Below are 26,063 nucleotides of genomic sequence, written 5' to 3'. Positions count from 1 at the left end.
GTGAATCCTCTGCGTCTCATCATATGTTGAGACACCTGAGGTCAAGTCCTCACACCCTGTACTACCTCTGGCTTTGGACAGTGGTTCTTACATATTAGGACCCAGATGGCAACTAAAGATCCTTAGGAACAATGGCTGCTTTAGGGAATATGGTATAAACTGTTCAGGTACCTTGAATTCCCCACATGTAAACAGATATAGCAGGACTTGCCATGTGGTACGAAAAAGTGGAGTTGTGAGGTTCAGAGAGGGCTGCCTAGTGCCCTGGAGAGAAGTATGTGACTGGGTGATTAGCTGAGTGAATATAAAACCAGGAAAAATAAGAGCTAAATGTTTCCTCTCTGGGACTCCCAACTGTCCTCAAATATTAGCAAAAAATACAGGTTAGGTTTCCCTGTGCTTTCACAGCTGTACAAAACTGCTTGATTATTCCACCCCACCCCTCAACTCTGCCTCCACCAGCAGAGCCCCTGACACCAGCACCCACAGGCTCACACAGTCCTGGTCTGCAGAACTCCTCCCACTGCAGGGATGTAGCACGGGCTGCAGTAAACCAAGCCATGCATCTACAGAGCCCCAAAGAAATGAGGTCCTCTCTAGGCTGTTAAGAAAAGTCTTGTGGTGGAGGACTACGAAATGAATGTGAGCATGAGTACAGAGGCTAGCTCAGAAATATGATGCTTTATATATACATACATATATTTTATATATGTTATATATATTTATATATATTAAAAAATATAGCCTTTCACATAGGAAGATGGATGGTGAAGAAGGGCCACTGCAAGAGACAGCCTGGGGAGCAGGGTGTGCTACGGAGGGGTTGTCACAGTCTGTAGCCAGCAGGCACTCTGTGCGATGTAGATGTGAAGGTGACACTGCAGGACAGCCTGGGAGCTCTACTGTGGAGTGCAAGGGGTAGTGGACTCTTTTTAGCAGCACTCAGAAGTCCTCAAGGCTGCTAAGGCAGCGGTTCCCCTCCTGCACCTGCACTGGCCACTCCTCCTCTGGTGCCTGTGGGCTGCTGTCCTGTCCAAAATTGGAGGTGAACATGAGGCGGGGAGGCACATGGTCAAAGAAAGTTGTGACAGAGCCAAGAATGAAAGAAATGAAAAATTCTGCAGCAAAATGGGAACTGCTGTCCAGGTGCAGCCTGTGAGAGGGCTGACCACTCTTGAGTCAGGGCCTTTTCAGTGCTGCAAAACATGTTTAAGCCAAACTGTGAAGCTACAAACTGGAGTTTGACTTCTCTGAGTAAACAGCTACAGCCAACAAGGTCTGAGAGAAGTGGGGAATCTCATGTTTCAGCGTTACCCTGTGCTGAGTCCTTTCCACACGACTGGAGCAGAAGACCTTGTCCCATTATGAGTATTGCTCTTGTGAGAAAACTCTCCATGGATGCAATAGGACAGGGGCTGATGGTCCTAATGAAGATGGGTGCTGGGCTGCCTCATCCCTGTCACCGGATAGGGAATGAAGGCTATGCTGGGAGGTGCTCTTGAAGTTGAGGCTGGAGAGGGGATCTAACTCTGGATGCTTTGTGTTGGTTAAAGGGACACAAACTGCTGCAGCATGTTGGCATACAAGGCTCTAAGGCATTAAGGCACTCCAACATGGGCTAAAGCCTTAATTCTTGTGCAATCCTATTCAGTTCTAACACAGTAACTTGTTTTGAACTCTCAGAAACATACTCTGCAAGCCATTCATCTTCTCATCTTAAAAGCAGCGATTTCCAATTGCTTGTCTTTTTGGGATCTGTACATATTTTCCATCAGAACTGCAGACCCTGTTAGAAAGTCTGCAGACTTAGCTGATCAGTGCTGTGGACTTGCTTTTCACAGCTGTTTTTGGGGGACCTGTGGGAGACAGCCCATGGGTGTTCTTTCCATTACTTCCTCTCACGATGCTACACATGTTATGGAATTAACCTTGTTGATACCCCCAAAAAAGTATAATTTCCCTCCTTTATGGGATAAGTAACCATGATGAAAAGAGGTTAAATGGCTTGTTCAGGGCAGGAAGCCACGAGCAGAGGCAGGGCTTAAAAACATACATTGTGCTGCCCAGCCCTGGCCACAGCCATGGAGCCGTGCTTGCTGTGACTGTGGTTTGCTGACTCAGGCTCTGGTTTGGCTACGAAGAGAGGAATGTGGAAAGAGCACTGTGTTGGCTACTCCTCCACCTCCACATGCAGAACAACTCCTCGCAGGAGTCCATCCCACTTGGCCGGCAGACTACAGTCCAAGCTGTATTCCCACCACGCCACTACAATGTGCTTTGCTGCTTTACAGCCAGTGTACCAGTTTGCCCCGGGTGGCGGTACTCTCTGGATAAGAAAATCAACCAAATTAATTCCCTTGTAGTGAGAAATTATCAGGCTGACAACCTGGGACAGGGTTTTGTGCTCCTGGTGTTGATTCAAGTGATTCAGAGAAACAATGCAATGGAATAAAAAGCCAGAATCTCTTCTGTGTCAGTAATTCCTATCATCTAAATACAAATGAGACAGAAGAGGTTCCTCTGTGTGGTCACATTTCATGCACAACATTGAGTTGCAAATATTATAATGATTTTAATGTCCCAGAGCTATTTGCCTTTTTTTCCTTGCAACTGCTGCTTCCAGGAAACGGACAGCCTGGCTGTTTAGGGGCTTCTTGCTACTGTTTGCTTGGAGCACGCATTTCTGACGCCTTGACCGCTGCCAGAGGCTCAGTGGAGGAAGGAGTGTACCACCCCCAGGTCCTGCTGTTGGAAGATCTCCCAGTGTATTCTCAACTTTGGGAATTTGCTCTGCTAGATTTCACGCGACTATTTACATGCTTAATACTAAGCAGATGCTTCAAGGCTCCATTGACCTGGAGCTGCACAATGACACGCGCTGCTCGACTCAGTTTTTGCTTTAACAAAACGCACCTATGGAAATAGGCACCATTGTATTAGTGTGACAGTGTTCATATCAGGGCGAATAAGCACAGAAACTGCATGCAAAATTCCCCTAATAAAAGTACATATATTAGTACACAGATAGGCATGGGAAACAGGTGAAACAGGATCACAGCTGGGTGATCAGCAAAACACACTACTACCAGCAGCACATAAAATCATTCTGGGAAAAGGGTTGGTTTTCATCAGTTGTATCCACACTTTGAAAAGTGGGACACTGCTTTTAGTGAGAACAATTTACAGAGCAATACACACACGCTGGTCACTGTCTGCAGTAGCCATCCACTACCACAAACGAGCAAGGGGTGCAGAATGCACTGACTAGGTGCAGCACAGTCACTTGAACTCACCCTCTCCCACATTAGATTTCTGAAGTAAGAAGGAAACAAACAAAAAAAAAAAAAACCCCAAAAAAAGACTCCTGTGCCAAAGAGACTGATGGGCTTTCATCCAGACTGCCGGTAAACCTCTGGTACTGTGCCATTCCTTTCAGTTGCACTATTGAATATTTATTTACAAGGAAGCATGTGAGTACAAAATCTGGCGCCCATCTCCAGGCTCCAAGAGCAAAAGGGGAACAAGGCAACCCCCGGCTCACGCACGGGGTCTGCCGGCACCGCAGCTGGGGCACCGCAGCTGCACAGCCCCGGGGGTCAGTAGGTGCCAAAACAGAGGGAAGGGGAAAAAAAAAAATACCGCTAAGAGCCGAGGGGAAGCACATCCTCACAAACAGCCACCCGAACCCAAAGCGTCCCGATGGAAGGAAGCAACAGGCACCGGCTTGGTACCCGTTGCCTTTTGCTTCCCCAGATACCAAGCGCAGCAAGCCCCGGGCCAGCGCGGCTCACCACGACCCGGCTCGGCACGGCACTGCAAAGCCCGGCTCAGTACGGCTCAGCCCGGTTGGGCACTGCAAGGCACGGCTCGGTACGGTACGGTTCGGCACGCCTCAGCCCGGCTCGGCACTGCAAGGCACGGCTCGGTACGGTACGGCTCGGCACGGCTCAGCCCGGCTCGGCACTCACCTGCGCGGGTCGTGCACCTCCACCGAGAACTTCTTCTCGCGGAAATAGAGGTTCTCCAGCTGCCTCCATTGGAAGATCTGCGGGCAGAGGAAGGGGGTGAGGCGCCTCCGCGAAGCCCTCACCCAGCCCTGCCCGCCGCGCCGCTCCCTCCCGGCGCTGCGGCGGGGCTGCCCCGCTCCGCTCGCTCCGCTCCGCCCCGGCCCGGCCCGGCTCGGCTCGGCCCCGCGTCCCGCCCGCGCCCCCCGCCCAGGAGCCGCGGGGCAGCCCCGGGGGCGGTGCCCTCCCCCGCTGCCTGCAGCGGGCTCGGGGCCGGGGGGGGGGAGGCGGGGGAGGGCGCCAGCATCGCTTTGCGGGGTGGAATAGGACTGCAACGCAGGCGAGGCCACGGGAAACCCGGGGTGCGGCTGCTGCCCCCCTCGAGGGCTGGCAGCGTGGCTGTGCGCTGGCGCGGGTCCCAGCAGGGACGAAGGTGGCCTGGCGGGGGAGGCGAGACCCCCACCGGGGTGACCCCCGCCCCACTGAGGTGGGGTACCCAGCTCTGCTTGTACAACCAGGGCAAGGCTCGCACAAGCGTGAGCCGAGCGGAGGCAGCCTATCTACGCCAGCTGGCAGAGTCGTGCGGGCGATGCCCGAGGCCCCCTCGTGCTCCCGGCGGGAAGAAAGTCAATTCCTGCCGCAGTTTTCCAGGCTGCCCTGCTGGCAGCACGCAGACAGCCAACACCATCGCCGAGGGGGGAAACTGAGGCACGAAGCAGTCCTGGGAGTAAAGTGCAGGTCTCTCCCTGCGTGCCCTCGCGCCTGAGCCAGCCCGGGCCAGCCCTGCGGGTCTCTGCCTGCCCACTGAGCGTACGTGCTCCTGGGCCCTGCAGTGCGCGCCCGGGGTCCCTGTATCCCACGTCTCTGCCGTGAAGGGACCCTCAAGTAGGCAGGAGGGAGCAGTGACCACAGAAGCAGCATGAAGGATGCGGTGACTGCAAAACACTGCATCAGCTCTGCAATCCAAGGCACCATCACGGCCGGCGACAGGCCCACCACCGCCTCCTCTTCACGAATGGGCCAGCCAAAATCCAAACCCTGGCTGCCTCAGGGAGGAGGCAGCCTCCACCCCTTGGGCATCTCCCACTCGGCTTCCCCGTGCTGCCCCTAGCAAGCAGTAGGGCTTGAGGAGCGTAACCTCGCTGCTGGGAAGCACAGCCAGCAGAGCTTTCTTTGATTTATACTCCTGCTCCTACTACAGGCAGCTTCTGTGGAGTTCCTGTCCTACCCCTAAGGAAGGCGCTGGCTCCTGACAGGCCGAGATAAGCTGCTTGCCAGTGTCAGCGCTCTGGAGATATGTAAACAGGAGGAGTAATTCGATTTGCACTGATTAAGCTGCTGGTGGAGGTGAAATCTAGAAAATAAAACAAGCCACAGCAAGGACCCAAAATTTTATCTGTGCTAATATTTCAGTGGCAGCAAAATTGAAAATCCTTGTGTTTGTAAAAGTTTCCAACCAAGACTTTTTTATTATTTATTTTTTATTTTCCCTTTTTTTCTTTTTGTTAATGGGGGGTTTGGAAGGAAGGGTGGGGTAAGGAGGGCCCTGAGCTGCCCTGTACTCTGGGGCTGTCTGCATTGCAGAGGGGTAGGAGAGGAAGGGGTCCAGGAGGGATGGAATGCTTGAAGGGCTGGGCTGTACCTTCCTTACAGGATTATTTTATTCCTCCACTGGAAAAATTAATCACTTCATAAAAGCTGTAATCACCAAACGAAGCACAGAAACACCCACTATTTTACTCACTGAGGAAGGACAGACATGGGGTGAAAGGGTTAAGCCAGGAGCTGAGGTCTGAACTGAAGTCTGTCTGCCCTGCAAGCACCCAGCTTCAAAGGCATGAAAAGGAAGTTTGGAGCCTAAACTCCCACTGACAACAACTGAGGTCAAGCCTGAGACTGCCATGTGGGCTGCTGAAAACAGCCCTCTGTGCTTCCAGATGCCCATCCACAAGGCAGGGAGAATAATGGAGCCGTGCCGCATGGCATGTGCAGAGGACATGTTTGGGAAGCGCTCAGACATGTGGAACACATAAGAGTCTAAAAAACTAGCAGATCACACCCTTCAGAAAACATCCCTCTGTCCCTGGGTCCCCTGTTGTCATTTATGACTAAACTTCGGTGTGGCACAGAAGGAATTTGAAAGCCTTTTCAGAGCTGCTGGCAGCTGCTCTCCTCAGACGCTCTGCCACCCATCCTCCTCCCTTGGACTCTGCCAGACTGTCCCCTGCGCTCCGATCCTTTCCTATTTTACCCTCTACTCCCAAAGTCACAGTACTCAGTTCATTAACTGCAGCTCCATTTCCCTTCGATGATTAACTCCAACTGTCCAAACACACAGGGCTCTGGGGAAGCTGTTCAGATGCCCAAACGTAGGCGTTGAGTGCCATTTTCCGTGGCCCAGGGTACCCTGCCTGGCCCCCGGCTGCTGCCCCAGGAGGGAGGGAGCCTGCCGAGGGGCCGGTGCCAGCCTCATGCAGATGTCTCTGATCCCCAGCGGGGCCTAAAACGGCATTAGCCACCTACACTTTGGGCACCAGAGCAGCTCCCCAGATTGCTGCATTTTTATATTTAGTCTCTTTGTTTTTCTTGGCAGGGTGCAGAAGGAGGCAAATCCAGACTCTTGGGAGGGAGGGGGTGAAAGTGACCCCACAACTTGGGTTTGTGTCTTTTTTTCCATAGTGCTACTCTCCAGAACATACACGTGCATTTTACCATTGCTGTAACTGAGCTCCCTTTGCTCCTCAAATATTATTCTGCAATCTCCCACTCGTTTTGCCCACATTGATCTGAGTGGTCTCACCCTTCATATACATAAAGAATCCGGTCTGCAAGAATGTGAATACCCACAAGAAAGTATCCACTTTCCTGTTAGCTGATCACAACCCCTCGGAAGAAACAAAGCCTAAGGTCTCTCTTCAGCCAGAACTTCTAATGTAAGCAAGCTGTCTCCCTCACCAGTTGTCCAGCTTACAGACAGTTTCAAATTGATGTTGTTAATTCAGTGACAGATGCACAAGGTGCCATTAGTTGGTCTTCTTAAATGGAAGCATAATTTTTACCCATCAAGATCCTTTTACCACATTGGTGCTTGCAACCTTCCCTAGGGAATATGAGCCACAGCAGGAGCTGGTCATAATTTCAACAGTCTTGTGGAAATGCAGTGACAATACAGATGCTTGCTGGTTTTGGGGCTAGTTTGGGTCAAAGCATCCATGTTCATGACAGATTTACCTCTTCCTGCACTGAGGCTGGGTATGGTTTTGGGTTATTTGGCTTAGGATTGCCTTTGGCTTATTTGCAGGGCCGCATCCAAGGCCTGCCCTTGTAGGTGGGACAACCTGTATTGGCTTTACTGGAGTTCTGTTAGGAGCGTAGTGACTTTTGCCAGACAGAAGGTACCTCACAGCAGGGACTGGGACAGCATCTCCCCAAACACACTGGAAATGAGGCTTGGGAGAAACTCAGTCAGTAGCACAAACTGAGAGCACAGCTCCCCTGCCCTTTAGTAGCTGCCTTCACTTGGAGCTTGCAGACAAGGGGACAATTAGTGGTGCTTGCGGTGGGCTGTTCCTGTGATGTGGCGGTTTGCCTGCTGGGATCTCTTCTGAGGTCAGCAGCACAGTTTGGATCATGCAGCACTGGGCAGCTTTCAGATGGGAACAATTTTTGGTAGTGGCCATCATTACAGGCTGCACATGAGATTGTTTAATCTTCAATAGATACTTAAGGAAGGCTCCCAGAGATCAGCTCTTGAGCACAGCTGCACGCTTACACGTGCATGTGAAAGGGAAAGGGGCTACTAAAAAAGGAGAAAAGAATTACCCTTCTTCTTCCCTCTTTCTCCAGGGGGACCATCCCCACCGTGGGCTTTGTTTTATCATGCCAATAAAACTGGAACTGACACTATCACTTGAATTTGCAAAACTGCTTATCAACCTGCTTATTCAGGGGAATAATTGTTCCCTGTTGGACCATGTGTACTGTTTAAAATGTGTTGGCCTGGGTGGGGAGGCTATGGTGGGGAAGAAAGTGCCAGAAATGGCTTTTCTGCAAAGCTGGCAGCTTAGAAGAGGAGCCAAGGGAGGGATCCGAGTGCTGCACGGTGCGCTGTGGAGAATTCAGGTGCAAGCTACAGGAATTTTCTCATTGGAAACCCTTTCCAAGAGTCAGGCAAGCTTGCCAGGCACCAGATGTTTGTGACTAGTTACAAAGAGCTGCAGTCAAAGCCCTTCAGACGCAAGCTTCTTTTGTGAGCACACTTGTGGTTTGCTGGCTGCTCCCTAATTAAGCTGAGCCTGGAGGAGGGGAGGTGCAGGGATCTGCATCCGTTTCAGCCATGAGTCTGAAGAAGGTTTTTACCATTTTGATTGACCGTGGGGCTGGTGCTGTGGAGTTTGCACGCAGCAGGAGGTAGGGTCAGTGTGAGAGCATTTGAAAAATGCCAGAGGCTCCTGATAAAGAAGGGAGAGTATTTCCTGAATGAAACATCGGGGAATGTTTCTGGCCACTCATGTCCTGGGTGACCTGGACTTCGCTGAGGTGTGGGGAGCTGAGTTAATCTGTGCTAGGCACTGGGCCATGCTCTGTCCCTTTGTGGTCGGGAAGCCTTGCCTGAGTATCCAGTGGAGGGACCATCTCATACATTTGGGAACCCCTGGCAGTACTGTGGTTATTTTGGCTCCTGTGTTGCCCTGCTGCTCAGGGACAGGACAGACAGGGCTGCTGAAGGGCAGCACCGGTGACTGGTGCACAGTGCCCTCTGGATTATGGTACCTAGAGAAACATGCCCAAATAGTATCTTTTGGAATAATTCTCAGGCTTCTTTATCCTGGGGTTGGGGTACTGGGTGCCTGATCCTGTCTTCTGCCTGATGGGCCCAGAAGAGCTGGACTTGGCACTGAACTGGGTAGTGTGCACTGTGACTGGACAATCTTCTGGGGACGCAGTGTAAACCGTTTTGCATTGGGCCTATTAAGAATCACATATTAATGCTCAAGTACCTGGTGTCTCATTTTCTTTCCCTTTTATGTGTGCATATCATCCCTTGAAGCACCTGAGTTAGGGCAGAGGCAGAATGGGTCTACTCAGCCATGCACGTGCTCTCAGGGGTTTCAGATATCATGCTTGGTGGCTGCTCAGAATCAAACCATCTGCAGAAGTTTACAAAGGATCTACCTGCTGTATGTCTGCTCTCTTTGGTGACTTCCAGAAGGATGCAGAGGTGCTGGAGTGTGTCCAGAGAAGGGCAACGGACACGGGGAAGGGTCTGGAGTCCTATGAGGAGCAGCTGAGGGAACTAGGGGTATTCTTCCTGGAGAGGAGGAGGCTCAGGGGGCACCTGATCACTCTCTACAGCTGCCTGGCAGGGGCTGCAGGCAGTGGGGGTTGGTCTCTTGCTCCCAGGTAACGAGCAACAGGACAAGAGGAAACAGCCTCAAGTTGCACCAGGGGAGGTTTAAACCGAGTATGAAGAAAAATTTCTTCACTGAAAGGGTTGTTAAGCATTGGAACAGACTGCCCAGGGAGGTGGTGGAATTACCATCCCTGGAGGTGTTTAAGAAATGCATAGATGCAGTGCTCAGGGACACAGTCTAGTGGTGGGTTTGGCAGTGCTGGGTTAATGGTTGGATTTGATGGTCTCAAAGGTCTTTTCCAATCTAAATAATTCTGTGATTCTAAAGGGTATTTACAAAGGAGAAGGAGACAGACTTTTCTCAGAGATGCCCAGAAAAGGGGCAATGGACACCAGTTGCAGGGTTGCAGCAAGGGAAATTCTGACTAGATATGTTAAATAAAACCCCAAAACTGAAACAGTGAGGGTGGTCAAACACTAGGGCTGTGAGTAGCCTGATCGAACTCTGAAGCTGGCACTACTTTGAGCAGGAGGTTGAGCTGCAGTCCTCCAAAGGCCTTTTTGACCTGTATTTTTCTTTGATTCTAAGCATTTAATAAATGACCAATTCTAACTGTTGTCAGACTTACTGACCTATATGGCGTCTCCCAGTCCTTCAAGTCTTGCAGCTTCTGAGATGATTAATGCCTTGTTAAATCATACTATGCAGAAGGAACAATCATTCCTCCAAATACACGGACTACCACCCAGACTGGATACTCTGAAAGGCTTCTAGGACAGGCAGGGAAATAATGAGGCACATTTCTAACAGTCCAAATGCAACCCCTTCCCTTGCCTACACTATGGGCAAGAGGCAACCCTGGATGACATCCCGATACTAAAACTGGTACTAAACAATGGAACTAAACAATGATGGTATTTTCATATAGCTTGCATAAGTGCAGCTACAAACTCCCAAGTCTTTTGTTTTGCAGTTGAAAGACAAAACAAACATAACAAAAAAATTCCTCCTTGGAAATGCAATTCCTTCCACTGAACAAACCAGCAAGCAAAATTCTAGGGTCTGAGTTATGCAGGAGGTCAGGGTGGAGGTTGTGAGCAGTCCCTTTTTGGCCTTAAACTCTATGGAAATCACAGCTCCAGTGAAGTCAATGGCAGTTTTGTCCCAGTGATTTCAGTGGGGCCATGGTTTCCGGGCATGGATTTGTGTTCTGCCTCACGACAACCCTGCTCCCATCAATCATACCTCTGTCAAACTAGTTAGAGCGAATGAGGAAGGATTTGGTCCAGCCAGAACAGCACCATCTTAGCTCAAACAAATGGGCTCTTGTTTCAGGGGCAGATTTACCAAGAGATTTCTGTGGGCTGTCACCTGTGAATTAGTGTGACCCACTGCTGCGGGTGCCCCCAGGCCATGAAATGGGGATGCTGCTGCACCACAACTTAGCACTCCATCCTGCCACACTTCCATTCATTCCTGTATTTCTATTAGTTTGGGGTTGGGTTTTTTTCTTTCACTTCCCCAAACGAAAAAATAAAAGGTTTCCTGTGTGATTTGATGTGGGAAACAGCTCCACCAATGATCTTCCCAGAGGCTTGCTGTCCTCCCTTCCCCCATGGAATGAGAGAGTGGCTTGGCTAAGTGGGACTTTCAGTGGTCTGTCAGCAATCCCAGCTCACTATCTAATTACATCTTCCCCTCAGGCTTCAGGACTCTTTTTTTGCCAAACAGACAATTTCTGGTCCAATTTGAGATACTTTCTGCTGTGTGCTGTTCTCACGGGACCACACCACCCCAACAAACGTTTCTGGCTTGACCAAACAGAAATTGCATCTAGATCTATATAATCACCACTGCATTCATTTCCATTATGGAGAGACAATTCCCTATTAAATTTCAAACTGGTTTATTGGCTCAGTGAGGCAGCAAAGCATCAGATCACAGAGGGAAGAACTGCTATTTGGACAAAGCATTATTTGTCTACATAATGTAACTTGATATTTGTGTCTATAAATGTATATACCCTGGGAGATCAGACTTCGACTTTATAGCCAACCAAATCCACCTTTGCCGCACATATATATATATATGTATGTATCTGGTAGATGCTGTTAGATATTGTATTGCTTTCACCATGCTGGGTGTGTCTAAATCCATAGGTCTACAGAGAACTTTATTTCCTGATTCTGTTAAGGCTTTTTTCCCCCTTTTATCCTCTGCAAGCAAATCAAAGTGACTAGATCTTTCTGCATTGAAGATCTCTCCTTTCTGACATAATATCCTATGTATTACATAGAGGATGCCCAGCCTATAGCATATGAATCAGCTGTGGCACCCTAGAATGATTTATGCTGCCCACAAACCATTCCTGCTACTCTTTTTCCTAAGGGTCCTTTTGTCTTCTCTAGCGGCATGACTGAAGTACATCTATCTTGGAAGCAAAATACCCAAACCACCATCTCTGTCCCACAAGGCTATGGTGATGCACATATGTATCAGGTTGTATGACTGAAAATACTCCTGTGATGCAGGGTGTCTGCATATGGGGTGCCACAGCAGCAGCTACCCCATGTACATGGTAATTGGCTGCAACGCCTGACATTCTGAGTCTCCTGCCCAGGCCACTGACCTAAAGATGTCTCACGTTCATTGCCACTGACTAACTGGGCTCCTGCCTGGCTTCATCTGGTTGTAAAAATGCCCAGGCCTTTGGAGTAGTGCTAAGAGACAGCATTTGAGAGGGGTGGGGCATGCGGGGAGCCTGCTACCACTTCAGAGCCAAGCATAAGTGCTCAAGGAGGTTTCAGTCTCGCTCCAGATCTCCACCCTAACTCCAGGGCGCTGAGGTCCAATTTGTTTCACTTTGTGCTGTCAGAGTGATTTGTCTTTGCATCTTGTTTAAGTTCCTGCTGTGTGCTGCAGAATCATTTAAGACTTGGCTGCTGCTTTTATAGAGAATTACCCTTTAAGACCTGAATATGACAAAGCACTTAGAACACGGGAGTTTTACTTTGATGGGACTACTCCTCTATTTAATGGTAGCCATGGGCTTGGCTTGGCTGGACCAGACCAATAGGATGTCATGACGTAGTCTTTGTGTATGTAAATTCTTGCAGAAAACTCAGGGGACTATATGCCTGATGGTATCACCACTGTACACATACACTAAACCACCAAAATAGTGAAGGTTTCCTTATAAAAGAGCAGTGCCTTAGACTACATACTAGTGTTTACAAGCATTATAGTTGATCAAGCTACTTATTTACCTAGATAATGGTAACTGACTTGTTGGTCAGTTGACTTGACTATCCTACAATTTTTAAAAGTTGCTTTACCTAGACAACGCACTTAGCCTTCTGTTTGGGAAAGACACTGAAGTAAACTTTTACCAGCTTATATGAGAAAGAGAAAAAGTGGTGATAATGACCTATACCTAACTGTTAATTCATCCTGGTTCAGCCATGGCAAATTCCATGCAGCCAAACTCCTTTCGACTTGTTGCGAGCTATGGAGCCTTTGTCTTGCACCACAAAGTTATTGTGCAGGTTAATGGCAGTTTCTTTCTCTGAGTGCTGTGATTTACGCAGCTTGCACCCATACCCAGCTCCTAAAGCTGTGCTGTGTGATACTGACCACGAGCCAGATGGTGAAAGGGATTGGGAACTGGTTGAGGGTAAAAGTGACCACTTTTTTTGGCTGGGTTATGCTGAGCTCTGATCCCTTCTCTGGAGCAGTTTCCTTCCCAGCTGCACAGTTATACCAGCGTGACTGAGGAAGGGGCCCGGGGGAGGAAATAAGAAGCAGTGGTAGGATTGCCATGGGAGAGGAGGGTGGTGAAGGCCACTTCATCTGACACTGCTGCCAAAAGAAATGGTCACTGAATCACAGCCCAGTGGCATGTCTGGCCAAATCCTGTGGAAATCCTGAGTGTCAGGGACAAAATCCTGCTTTCCAGCCCAATGTGCTCTGATCTGATTTATTAATCTCCCAGTGTGCTTGAAAGCTTTTTAGCATAGTGGAGTGCAGTGGTAAAGCATGGAGTAGTGGGTGCTGAAAGGGGAACGGCCTGGTGCTGGATGGTAGGCACCCCAAACCAAGGACAAGCAGCAGCAAAAAAGGTGCAAGTGAGGCCATGGTCTCCTGTGTAACAGGGATGGAATAAGACATTTCAGCAGGTCTTAAACTATGACTGCTCTTCAACAGCCACAGGTCTGTTACTGATATGGAAGGAGACTGGGTGAGCAACCTCTTTCCATGAGAAGAAACAGCATGGTAAGGAACCTTGCTTTGTATATGTCTCCCTCCTCCAGTGCTCTGCATTTCCAGATACTAATCCAAGACTGAATTACTGCACTATAAAATGAGTTCAACCTGCCGTGACCTGAAGACTGGTTCAGTTTACAGCCAAGTCCATAATCCAAAAAGCATGAAGGATCAGCAATGGGAAGAGAAATAAAAGTGCTCAGCAGAAAGAGTCAGCAGGTAGTCCTTAACAGGCAGCTAATCACAGTGAATAATTTATTACAGCAATGCTACTGAGACTCCACTAGCTTTTAAACCAGTATTTCCTGGAAATGTTTTCTGCTCCTCTTGTATCATTTGTAAATTCTTCCCTGTCTGCAATGTGAAGGTGTTTGCAAAGGTCTTAGGAAATGATGCTGTTCCAAGAAGACCCCAATTAGACACAAGTCCAATACATTGTCTCTGACCCCACTTGATTTTGGATGCTCTAGAGCAGGGGTCCTCAAACTATGGCCCACGGGCCGGATACAGCCCCCCAGGGTCCTCAGTCCAGCCCCCTGTATTTACAGAACCCACTCCCCCACCCCACCCACCCCCACCCCCCGCGCCGGGGGTTGGGGGGGAGACCAAGCAGCCACAGATGACTTCCTGCCACTTCATCTGCGCGCCAGACCCCTGTTTAAAAAGTTTGAGGACCCCTGGTCCAGAGAAAGGCCAGCCCTTTCTGAATATACCCTCTGGCTCAGTGGCATGCCAGTGAGAGGAGCATTGCACAAGATCCATACCTCTGACAACAGAAAACAACTTGCTGCCAAATCAAACACCCTCCTTGGATATGAGGGTTTATAACCCCTCCTAAAATCCTGCTTGAAACAACCAAATCAATGTTAAAACTGGATGGAGGTCACACTTTTAGCCTTATCTTCAACTCTTCTAAGCCCTTGACCTCTATTGTATCACGTGGCAAGGAGTTATAGAAGTGAATTGGGCTCCCTGTAACTGATTTGAATGTCATGTTTCTTTCGCCTGTTTGACTGTCGTGATGTTCTGTGATCAGTCAGGATAGAGACCAATTTGTCATCTTTCTCCTCCCCATCATTCATTCATTTCTATACATTTCACATCAATCCCTACTTTATGTTTTTTTAAGTTACTGGTCTGTCATTCCTTCACCACAGGAAGCACAAGTTTAACCACTCCATCAATGCAATTACTGACTCCACAATGCTTCATTATGCCCTAAAGCAGAGAAGATCTCTATTTGTTCTGCAATAAAGCAGCTCTTAATTAGGCTGTCGCTCCTCCTGTGTAAATATCTCATTTTGCCTCTGGAATGGGGGAAGTTCACTCCATCTCTTGTTGTTTGGAAAAGACCAAGTGACATCACACAGCAATCTTTTACTTTCTGGACACAATTAATGTGCTGATTACTTTGCTCATGCTTTCGACAAGCAGGTGATTTCTCTCCGATCACACACTTAAAGCTACTGATTTTACATGTGCTTTGTATTGTTTAGTCGGATGGGTCCAACTCTTTTGTTTTTGCACATTTGAATGAGAATTCAATCTGTTACCTTGCTTTGGATTCACAATGATACTACAAATTGAATTCCTTTGTAGTGAGAATCCATAGAGCTTTGTGGAGACCTTATGGCAATGGACAGAGTATTTTCATAGCATGCTTCATTTCCTCTCAGAAAAAGGATAACACTAGGAAGAAATGGCAGAAACTGATGTTTGACTGTCACAAGAAAAGTCTTTGTCAAGCTACATTCACAGCCAAATTTTGGGATGCCTCACATTTTATCTTATTTCCAAAAGTCTTTATTCCCTTTGTGTTCTCTACAGTCAACCAGAGAAAGTAAACACTGGTAATATTTGAGTCTGAGAAAAAAGGCTCACTTTAAGTTTCATTGCCACTAGACTTCTGTACAAGAAAATGGGGTAACACTACACAGAGGTATTTCTTGCAAAGCAACCAAACACTACCAGACTCTCCTTTAATGTCCTGCTATTTTTAGTGATAAGTTAAACAATTTCTCTGTCTATTTATTTGCCATATGGAAGTTCTTTGGTTGACTGTTAATAATTCACTCTTCAGCTTGGAGTTAATTGTTTACTAACTGTTAAGCTGTGTGCCCTAAAGATGCCTTTGGGCTCTTAAATCGGTGGGAATATCTCACTAGAACAACAGAGGTATGCCTAATGCTACTACAACTGCTTGAGCATGCAGGTCTCACAGCTCCTGGCTATGCCACTTCTACTTCAGGTACAGGTCTCTTGGGATGGAGTGGAGTTACATCCCTACCTGCTGGTTAAAATGGACAAACACCACTCACAGACAACATAGTCACACAGGGGGGCTGCAGTGCCTTGCTCTTTCTTTCCAATTGCTCTGCAATGTAAGCAAAAAACCCCCTAATTACCCTTTGAAAACGATGGTTTTGGTCACTAAAGCCTCAGGGGCTTGTGGGAGAACGGTGCTGGTGCACACTCTCTGAAGACCTGATTCCAAAGAGCTTGCCTTGTTTTATCATGAATATTGGGTGGTGCTGACCCAAGATGAGCACAGCCCAGCAGGACAAAGACTCCTTTTTGTTGTGCTTTTTCAAGTCACACTGAGCCTTGAAGGACCTTTTCTCTCCACAGGGAGCTAAGCCTGACATAGAGGGAGATGGATTCTGCCCATCCTGGATGCTGTGTGCTACTGCTACACAAATGACACTCGTTCTGCAAGCTGCTACTAAACTTCCAGAGTGCCTCAGGATATGGTTAGCAGGACAGCAGCCATCTTCCTACACTTGGTACTTCCTTCTTCTTGTTCAGCTGCAGTGATGGATTTTGTGAAGTCTACCAAAACTTTTGGATTTATTTAATACTTAAGAATGAATGGCTATCAGACCATAACCGATATGGACCAAATCTGGGTTCAAATAGGCAACATTCAAGAAGAAGCCTTTGGCAGGGCTTGCTGAGTCTGTGAGCTAGCCCCTGAACATACAGCAGAAAAACAGAAGGGAGAACGATAAGCCTCAGAGTGATGGCTTTGGGGAGCTTCAGGGCTTCCACAGAATTCAAGCATAGGCAGGAGGGAACATAAAAATAGGAGCACAGAGTCGAGTTAGTCTCTGCAACCCAGTGCAAGCTGCATTCCAGTTTAATAGCCCTGCATTCCCATCTGAACCACCTCAGAGTAGGTGCCAGATACCCATCTCAGCTGCATCCCCAGTAATGCTGGAGGTCTGGAGGACTTATGCCTGAGTGAGAATAGTGCAAGCAAGATCAGGTTCTGGCCCTGTGTCAGCCTCAATTCTCCTCTCTGGATTCATCCAACTTGCTGACAAACCTAGTTAGTTTTCTAGAGACACATGGCTGATTTACTCCAGCAATTTAATAAAAATGTGGTTTTGACTGACTGCTAATGGGATCGCCTGAGATAGGCTCAGCTGCTTAGTGTAGGTTACAGTTTTACTTGCAAACACAATAAGCATGGAAATCTATCTAGGATGACATATAGGAAAACATTACAATCTCTCCTATAAGATGAGCAAGGTTTTTATATGCATTTAATATAAATGTCTTGGTTTCAGCTGCTTTCTTGCTACAATTTTCTGCTTATGTTTCTTCCAGGGAGATTTATTTTTCCATTGTAATTTTTCAATTTGTTTCTGGCACAGGCAATGTGCAAGAACAAAATAATAAAGATAGGAAAAGACATAATCTCTTTCCTCCTCGCCCCCTAATTTTACCTTGCAGAAAGTTCACTAAGGTTTACCCCTCCCCTTTGCACAGCAAAGACTTGATCCAGCCCATGCTGGTATGGTGAAATGAATCAGATACTACGGTAAGCTTTCAGATACTAGTGGTATGAAGTGCAATTTTACAATCTAATTAGCAGAGGATTAAACATTGCACCTTGCTGAGGCAGTTAAGCTGCTCTCGCCAGAGGGGTTTTACCACCTGTGTAGGGTAAGAAGTCTTTTTATTTGCTCTACAGAGGGTAAAAGCACTCCGTGGGGAACTAATGAAGCCCCAGCCACCCTGTGCAACTCCTGTCCCTGCTCTAGGCTGTGCATTTTGGAATAGCTCTGCCAACAGACAGCTATTCCAAATAGAACTGCTCATCTAGGCTGGCTTTTCACTGCCGTGGTCTCTGGATTATGGCAATGGACAAATTCTAGCCAGAAATTCCTGCTTTCCCTTCCCAACCAACCTTCCCTCCCATATTTATGACCACTTCTGATAAGCCACAGAAGTTCTCTGTGGTTTATTCATAAGGCAGTACCATTGTTTTGGGTCTCCTGGATAATTTGCTGAGACAAAAAAAAGAAAAAATCCCAATAAAGAGAAAACTGGCACCCTAGTTTTTAGGGTTACACTTGCAGAAAAAAGGTAGGAGATACTTACAGCCCCTGACTTGAGGAGCAATGTGAGAGTTAGAGGTAGGTTATTGGGGACACAGAGAAGCTGGCCAAGATGTTATCAAGCTCTAAAACCAGTGCTATAGACCAGATCACCTTGAGCAGCTGAGAAGCAAAGTAGGGAAGCTGAGAAAGAAGGCTTGACCCTTCCATGGAAATGTCTGTCTCCTCTCATGCAGTCAGAGTAGCTGACCTCTTTTCTTCTTTCTTCCGATGCTCTCCACCAACCCTCTCATCCCATCAGGGTTGATAACAATTGCTATAGCTTGTGAATGGCTGAGTCCTGTCATGGCAGGGCATTAGTTTCCTCCCAATAAATGTTTCTATTGCTAAGACTGACTTTGGAAGGCATTTTTTAAGGACATGTCTTCCCTGGGAGGTTGGCACTAATGGAGATATGTGGGTGCAAACACCCAGTCTAGGCATGTTTTAATAAAGCCTAGGCATTGTCACGTGTGAGTATGGCTTGCCCTGCAGGTAATGATTGATCCCAAACAGATGTGTCTTTTAGAGCACAGATGCTCTGGGAAGACCTCCTTACTCCCCTCATCCTTTCCTTCCATGAATAAAAAGCCTCATTAATAGCCTTTGATAAATAAAAGGCCAATCAGTGCACCTATTGTCTCCTGCTGCCTCCTTAAGCAGTTCTGTTTTCTACCAAAACCTTGATTCTAGTTTATTTTAATAGAAGATGCTATCTGTGAGCACCAGGCAGTGTCCAACTTGAATGTGATCAGGGGAAGTGAAAGAAAGGGAGGGGGGACCTTGGCACAGTGACAGTGCCAAGAGAAATGCAATACATTAATTCAGCACGGAAGCATTTGCATCCATGGAAGAACAGCCTAGTTGCTCCAAATCATCCAGTTCTGCAGTCTGCAAACAAGCCTGAAACCTTGCCTCCTGATGTCTCCATGGGTTTGCAGTACAACAAACACTGCTGCTAACAGACCGTGCATGCCCACCTGCAGGGCATGTGCTCAGAGATGAGCTTTTTTCTATTAGATGGCATCCTAGGTAGGAAAATCAGAACACATGGGTCCGCCTAGTAGGATGAGCTCACGGGATCAAAACCTTCCTCCTCCCAAAGGAACAGGACATTCTGTAGCTGGATTTCTCAAAGATAATTTGGAAGGACTGAGACAAATCCCGATTTTCAGGTGCACTGAAAGGTTCACTAAAAATAGTAATAAAGAGACCAGAATGGCTAGTTATCACTGACCAAGCTCTAGTTTTGTGATCAGATCGATGCATGCCATGTCTGATTTGTGAACTGTTTCAGAGTAAAGTTCCTAAATAAATCAGACAATGGGAACAAACTTTTTAATGCTTTTTTTTTAGGCATATGATGACCGTTCTCTTTCACTGCTAGCTGGGCATTTAACTCTTCAGTTAGTAAAATTGTTGCTTATCAAATGTAATGCTGCTTCTGGGAAAATTATGCAAATCTGTAATAAATGTAATGTAATAAATGGGAGATTTCCTGTCTCTTCTCCCCTCTCTCTTTCAGATCACTTATGGCTTGACAATATGCTATCAGGGGCTGGCTGAACACCCTCAGTACCACCATAGCCAGTGGATGGAAGGCCTCCAGCACCTGAGACGATCAGTTTTTCAGTTCCCATTTATCTCTTATGAACCACACACAAAAGAAGCATAAGTTGCAAGATTAAGCGTTATTCGCTGCCCCCCCCCGCCCCCTCCATACCACGACATTTAATAAATTAAGAGCTACTTTTGCCTGCTAATTCTTTGCAGACATTCAGACAACTTTGGGAGAAAATTAACATCCTTCAAAATCATGTGAATCAATGCCAGCATTTGGCATACATCACACCCTCAAACTGAGCTGTCACATGCGTGGCAAGCCCAGACCTTGACAGAGAAGTAAACACTTACTTTTCTTGGTTTCACTTTGTCATGGTAGTCATATTGAAAAATCCCCTTGTAGCTAAGTCCTAACCACCAAGGAATTCCCTGCTTGTCCTGGAAGAGAAAACAGAGGGAGTTATATTGAATGGAATGGGGAAATGCTGGAGATTTCCTAGGCTGTTATTTAAGGTGAAGATTTGTTTCTAAGCAGTATCTTTGAATGTCATGGGTGTAGTTAAATTTACCCCTGCTGAATTTCCTCATCACAAAGTGCCATGGTGTTTAGGAGAGATCTGTTTCATTTTTGGCCATGACACATAAAACCATTTAAAATGCATCACATATGATCAAGTTACTCAAAATGTGGCCAGGGGAGGTGAGGAGGTTTGACATGGGTCCCTTGTGCAGTCAGTGGTGCATCTTCTTTCTCTTCCCTGTAAATTATTCAGTCTGAACACTCAGTCTGGAGAGGAAGGAGAGTGAATCACCCAGCTGACTTGAATTATGTGGAGGGATTTTAGCATTAATCTTGAAAATGCAGCAGTAATGTGATCTGAGAGCTACCAAGTGATAAGGTCTGACAGGCTCAGACCCAACTGCTTTGTGTCTGAGTGCAATAAAATGGCCTTATGGAGTAATGGCTGATATCTGATACCAGCCTCTCTGCAATTTACTGAACTGGAGTCCTCAATGAAATTACATTTGTTCTGTTAATGTGATAGAGGATGGCAGGGTAAAATGCAACAAAACCAAAACCCCCACATCAGGTAGAAGCAAAACCTATTATGTGCGATATTTGCTGCCTCATTGCTGCTCACTGGTACTTATTGATCATGGGGAATTCACTGGCATAGCTCTCAAGTGTTTGCAGGTGTGAACACCCAGCCCAATCCATTAGATCTTCCTTGTTGTAAAACAGTCCAAGAGATTTGGATGCAAAGGGTGCTGGAGGGATCCTGCTCTCTGGTAAAAGAAGAGGCTAATGTTTTTTGCAAAATGCTGTAACACATTAGCAGGAATAGACTAGAAACGCATCTCCCTGAGACAGATACTGTCAGATATCCGTGCTTTTATAGTACCCCATGTGTGCAAGACATTACAGATATATTAAAAACCATAGGATCTCTGCAGAGAGATAATGATGAAATGCATCAAAACTTCAGGGGTGATAAATGAGAGCCTATGCTCCAGGGAGTGTGGATCTAGCTTTATTTATATGTTTATTGATCTCTCTACTTAAAAAAAATAACAATCTTACAGAGCTGGTCAGGCAGGGAAGTAATAATAATATGAGACTGGAAGACTTGGTGATAAATCATTAGACAAAAGAAATGAGGGATTTTGTGAATACCTGCATGAAAACCACATGGGTAGAAGCAAAGAGCTGTTTGAGGAATGGAATGTGTTATCTCTAGAGTGTGGGACAATGATTTGGCATTAAAAATATGTATTGTAGCTGTTTCAACCTACTTATATCTCAAGTGAAGGGAGCTGCAGTCTGCAGGTCATGCCTGGCCCTAGTTAGCTGCTTATGGATCTGCTGGCTGGGAAAAGTCTGACCTCCTGGGACTACAAAAAGTAGTGAGACATCGAGTCTGCCAGCAATGTGGCTGGCTTGTCCCTTTGGTGCTGGTTCACTGGCATCACCAGAGCTTGCTGCTGCTTTTATGCTGAACACCTCCAGCACAATAGGACTGCAAGAGTTTTATCTCCAAGAACACAATTTTCCTCTTTGGACCTGTCTTTACCAAACATTCACTACACAGTTGAAATGTTTATCCTACCACAGGAAGTGAAAAAAGACTTTAGTAGTAGTGTATTGTATTCTGAAAGCAGGATGGTTACTTGTGTCACTCGTGTTCCCCCTCCAACAACAGTTTAATTCAATAAATGTCCCTTTTTTGTTGCACGTACCTTTACTGCATAATAATGCACTCCGTATGTTGGGAGGGACTCTACAATGCTCATGTAACTGCAAAAGAACACATAAAAGAATAACATGTCTGAGAAGCTGACAGGATGATCTCAAAAAACCGGCATTAATAAATAAATAAATAAATAAGGACATAAATACTTCAAAATAAAGCATTAGATGAGATGGGAGGCATAGTTACATACTGTATTTAACAGTCCAGTATAAATATTTTCCAGTAAAAAAAGGTCACAAAAAATCACTCTTATTTCACTTACTTCACAATTGCTTGACCTCTTGTCTGACCATTTAGTTTCTTGTAATGTTCAATGACTCGATCCTCACTGGAAAGGAAGAAATTAGATGCTTTATAAAATGGCAGTATCATGACTGAAAATCTTGCCAAAAGGTGAAGAGGTACTTCTGTTAGCACAACTACTGAGGGAATCAAAATATGCCAAGCAAACATGTTAGATGAAGGGATTTGATGGAGCCCAGGGTAAAAAAAGGGGATCCACAGACTGAGAATAAAAATGGTTTTCTAAAAGTTGGTTTTCTGAAAAAAACTTTTTTTACTCACAAACATGGTATCTCTTTATACAGACTTTTGCCTCTTTGCATTACCTTCCTTATCTACAAATGATGCCCATGATACTACATTGTGTGGCAATCAGATGTATGTTGGAGCTGCTCAAGCTCTGCTTCACTCTACCTGGTACAACTTCTTTCCAAGCCCACCATGTTCTCTGAAAGCTAGCAAAGCTTTCAGAAACTGGTGGCCAGTAATAGCCCTAAGTTTACTTAGTAGTCACAGATTACTCCTCACTGCAGCTGCACAAAACCATGTACAGGAGCCCTAGTGGAAGTACTCTGGAGAAACCTCTCCCAGCAACGAGTTAAATTCCTCGTGTACACAGAGGCAATGTCTGTAACAGCAGGTTAAACAGTGGCATGGAATGTTTGCAGGGCACTCAGACTTGGGTCCCTTTACTGTTAAAGTACTGATGTGCCTTTACTTCTCCCCACCTGGCACTGCATAAGCTTCCTGGAGTACCAAAGTGTCTATCTAATGCCATCATGCTGCACATGGTTTAAGGCTAAGCCAATATGAACTGGCATTCCTCCCTCCCTGCATTTCCCAGGTCCAGCTGGGGCCTCTAATAAGGCCTTTAAAGGCAGCCACAGGGTTGTCCACCATGCGGTAATCTTTCCCCAGGCAGAGCTGAAGCTGATTTTATTGCTAGACAGTGTGAAGGAGCACAGCAGTGTGGGGTAGTCTGGTAGGTGACCTCACCACAGCTGTCAGAGATGCCCATGGGGACTTCTGTGGAAAACTGCAAAGTGTTTCACTAGCTCTGCTACCACGACTGTTTGCTCATTGCTGCCTTCCCCATATGCGTCCTTGTGCCAGAAAGATCTGTGTGGAGCAGAATATCTTACAGGAAGAAGTTCCCCTGCCCCTGCTAGGCACAACCTTCATAATGCCCTCAGTGATGTCACAGGTAGAGGCCACACAGAGCCTGCTGTGACATCACACAGAGGATGTTCTGTTCTGTGACATCACAATGAGGACAAACTGCACCGTGACATGAAAGACAAGATGTGCTATGCACAGATGGGGCACGAGGCCTGGCACAGAGGAGGTGAGGACTGTGCATCCATCCCTGGTAATGCAGGGAGGAAGGGAGAGGACCAGAAACACCAGTGTGGACAGCACAGAGCAATTCAAGTAGGTCTCTTGGGTTGTCAGCAGAGCCAGGTGTTCCCCCACAAGCCTGTCATTTGTCTGAGAGTAATTGCTTTCCTTACCAAGTGATTTCTCCCACTCATCCTGCACAAAAAAAGGGGCTTTTTTGGGGGGCAAGGAGAAGTAATGTCCCACCAGCAGGTCATAGCAGGTAAGTATGCTGAGTCAGTAACAAATTACACAGGTAAAGGAATGGTCCAGCTCCCCCATCGAATCACTCAGAATAATTTTAATGCTTAGAAAATTATCTGTAAGCTGTAAATTCAACAGCTATGAAACCATATTACAGCCCACTGATCCAAGCAAGTACCACAGATGTTGTCATGCACAGGAAGGCAGAGCCCGGGTCTCCTGCCATGATTTTCATAAACAGGATTACTTTTGGAGCAATAACTGAATTACATGAGTGTTCAGTACTGGAAGATCTCCAAAAAACATCATTCTTAATAAAAATGATAGACAGAGAGGGCTTACAGCCCTTTGAAATTACCTCTTAAAACTATGATTACATGTGCATGCAATTCCTCTCTGTCTCAGACAGGAACAAACCAGGAATGACTTGTCAGAAAAAAATGGAGTTTCTCCAGTGGAAAACACTCTTAGCTTTGGTTTCCACTCTGTACAGTTTATTGTACAGATCAAACTCTCATATTGATGCCATTCAAGGAAAGGATAAATGTACCTACATGCTGATTACCTAATGTGATTCCAGATGTGCTCTGCCTTCTTACAAATGATTATTATAAAATAATGAATACGTTCCCAGACCATACTCCTTGGGTAGGGAACCCAATTGATGCCTCATTTCTTTCAAAAGGACAGATAAGATGTCAGGGAGCTGTCCTGAACAGTGGGATAAATAACGTTATGTTCTCAATCCATACTAAAAGATGTGGGACAGTCCCAGGTCTACCCAGTTCTCATAAACAAATACTATGCCTTCACTGCTCTGTTAGGATGCTGATGATCTTCCTTTCCATTGTTTAATGTTTTGAGGTCTACAGATGTTAAGTGCCAGATAAATATCATCCTTGTTTCCTCTTTCTTTTGGACAAAATAAAGCCTGAATTATCAATCCAGCCATGAATAACAGTGGGATCTGCTGCCTTTCACCTTTCTGCAACACTCGGCTAGTCATGCTTTGGGGAAAGAAACAGATAGTCCAGAGCACAATCAATCAGATTTGTTTCAGATGGATTCCTTGGGAGGAGGTTACTGTGGCTTCTCTCCGCTGACAGCAAAGGGAGCTGAGGGCACCCAGCTCAGATGGAGAGGTCTACACTGAAGAAATGTTCATAGTCAGATGAATCCCACCCCAGCTGCATGACAGTCGCTCCTCTATGTTCTTTGAACTTCCTTTTCATTCCCACTGCCCTGTGCAAGAAGGATCATCCAGCACAGAGGTCACTTTCTGCCTCCAGCTCTGGGACAGAGAGGTAAGTCCAACATGTGCTAGGGAAAACAAGCAAAACCATTCATGGGTCAGAAGGAGCATTAGCAGAGCTTAGAAACATTCTCCCCTATCATTTCAGCTGTTCATCTCCGAGTGGCTGCCATGCTGCTATTGACAGCTGGGAGAGTGCTGGGACACTGCCTGGACCACCAGCTGATGTCTCCTCTCCCCCCTGCTCTGGCTTGTTGCTGTGTCAGTGACACAGAAACTCATTCATAATGCTGGGCTGACAGAGGATACTTAAGTAATGTGGAGACAGAGAGGCTGCCGAAACACTACTGTCTGTTTGCCAGCTCATAAAACATTCCCCCAAAGCTGCAAAAATTAATAGATGGATGATATCCTTCAGCAGACAACTCTGATAAAGATCATTAGAACTACCAAGAAATCCCTCTTGTCCCAGCAGCTTACAGAACTTGATGGCAGACAACTTGCAAGCAAATGCAGGGCCAGAGTTTCTCATCATCAGATCCAGATTTTCAAAGGCAATTGTTTCCCCCCTCTCTTCCCAGTACACTGAGCTGTTTCAAACAGCTGTCCACTCATTGTTCCTTACTGTTCTCTTTCTAACCTGATTTGTTCATTTTGATTATATTCTTGAACTTACTAATCTCTTTATTTGCAGTCATACACTGTTGTGCTGAAACCCGCAGAGCATCACTTGGGCCAAAGGGACCATGAGCAGGATCAGAGCCTCAGGTCTGTGTTATGTTAGAGAAACTATATAGTGATTTTCAGCTGATATTTTCAGAGGTGGATATTCTGGCAACACTGATGCTTTAGGTTGCTAAAAACAAGTTTGCATTCAGAGTCTGTTGGAACCTGGGAGAAGTCTATCTTTTCCCTGGACTGTTGAATTCCCATTCTAGCACCCATTTTTGTGCTGTTGCATCTCCTTGCCTTCTTACTGACAACCTAGTACTGGGCTGGCTTGCTGGTGAGCATCTGAATTGAGAAAAAATGCAACGACAGTGGCTGGAAAGAGGCACTGTGTGTTAACACATTTTCTAAAGGTTCTCTCCAGTCTCTGTGATTAGTTTTGCATCTAAAATAATAAATAC

General features: G+C 46.5%; 1 protein-coding gene across 7 annotated transcripts in view; it reads right to left on the bottom strand.

The window, feature by feature from the left end:
* The window catches only part of FRMD4A (FERM domain containing 4A), a 387,455-nt gene that overhangs the window by 40,247 nt on the left and 321,145 nt on the right, over positions 1 to 26,063 (bottom strand). For all 7 annotated transcript variants that reach the window (XM_055807271.1, XM_055807272.1, XM_055807273.1 and 4 more), the window contains 4 exons: positions 22,081 to 22,146; positions 21,805 to 21,862; positions 19,918 to 20,004; positions 3,969 to 4,045 (listed from right to left, as the gene is read on the bottom strand). In XM_055807271.1, coding sequence (XP_055663246.1) covers positions 3,969 to 4,045; positions 19,918 to 20,004; positions 21,805 to 21,862; positions 22,081 to 22,146 — 288 coding nt within the window. The remainder of the gene's footprint in view (positions 1 to 3,968; positions 4,046 to 19,917; positions 20,005 to 21,804; positions 21,863 to 22,080; positions 22,147 to 26,063) is intronic.

The sequence above is a fragment of the Falco peregrinus genome, chromosome 6 (assembly GCF_023634155.1).
Source record: "Falco peregrinus isolate bFalPer1 chromosome 6, bFalPer1.pri, whole genome shotgun sequence".
NCBI lineage: Eukaryota > Metazoa > Chordata > Aves > Falconiformes > Falconidae > Falco > Falco peregrinus.
Note: the sequence above shows the minus strand (reverse complement) of the source record. Positions and strands in the feature narration are given on the sequence as shown.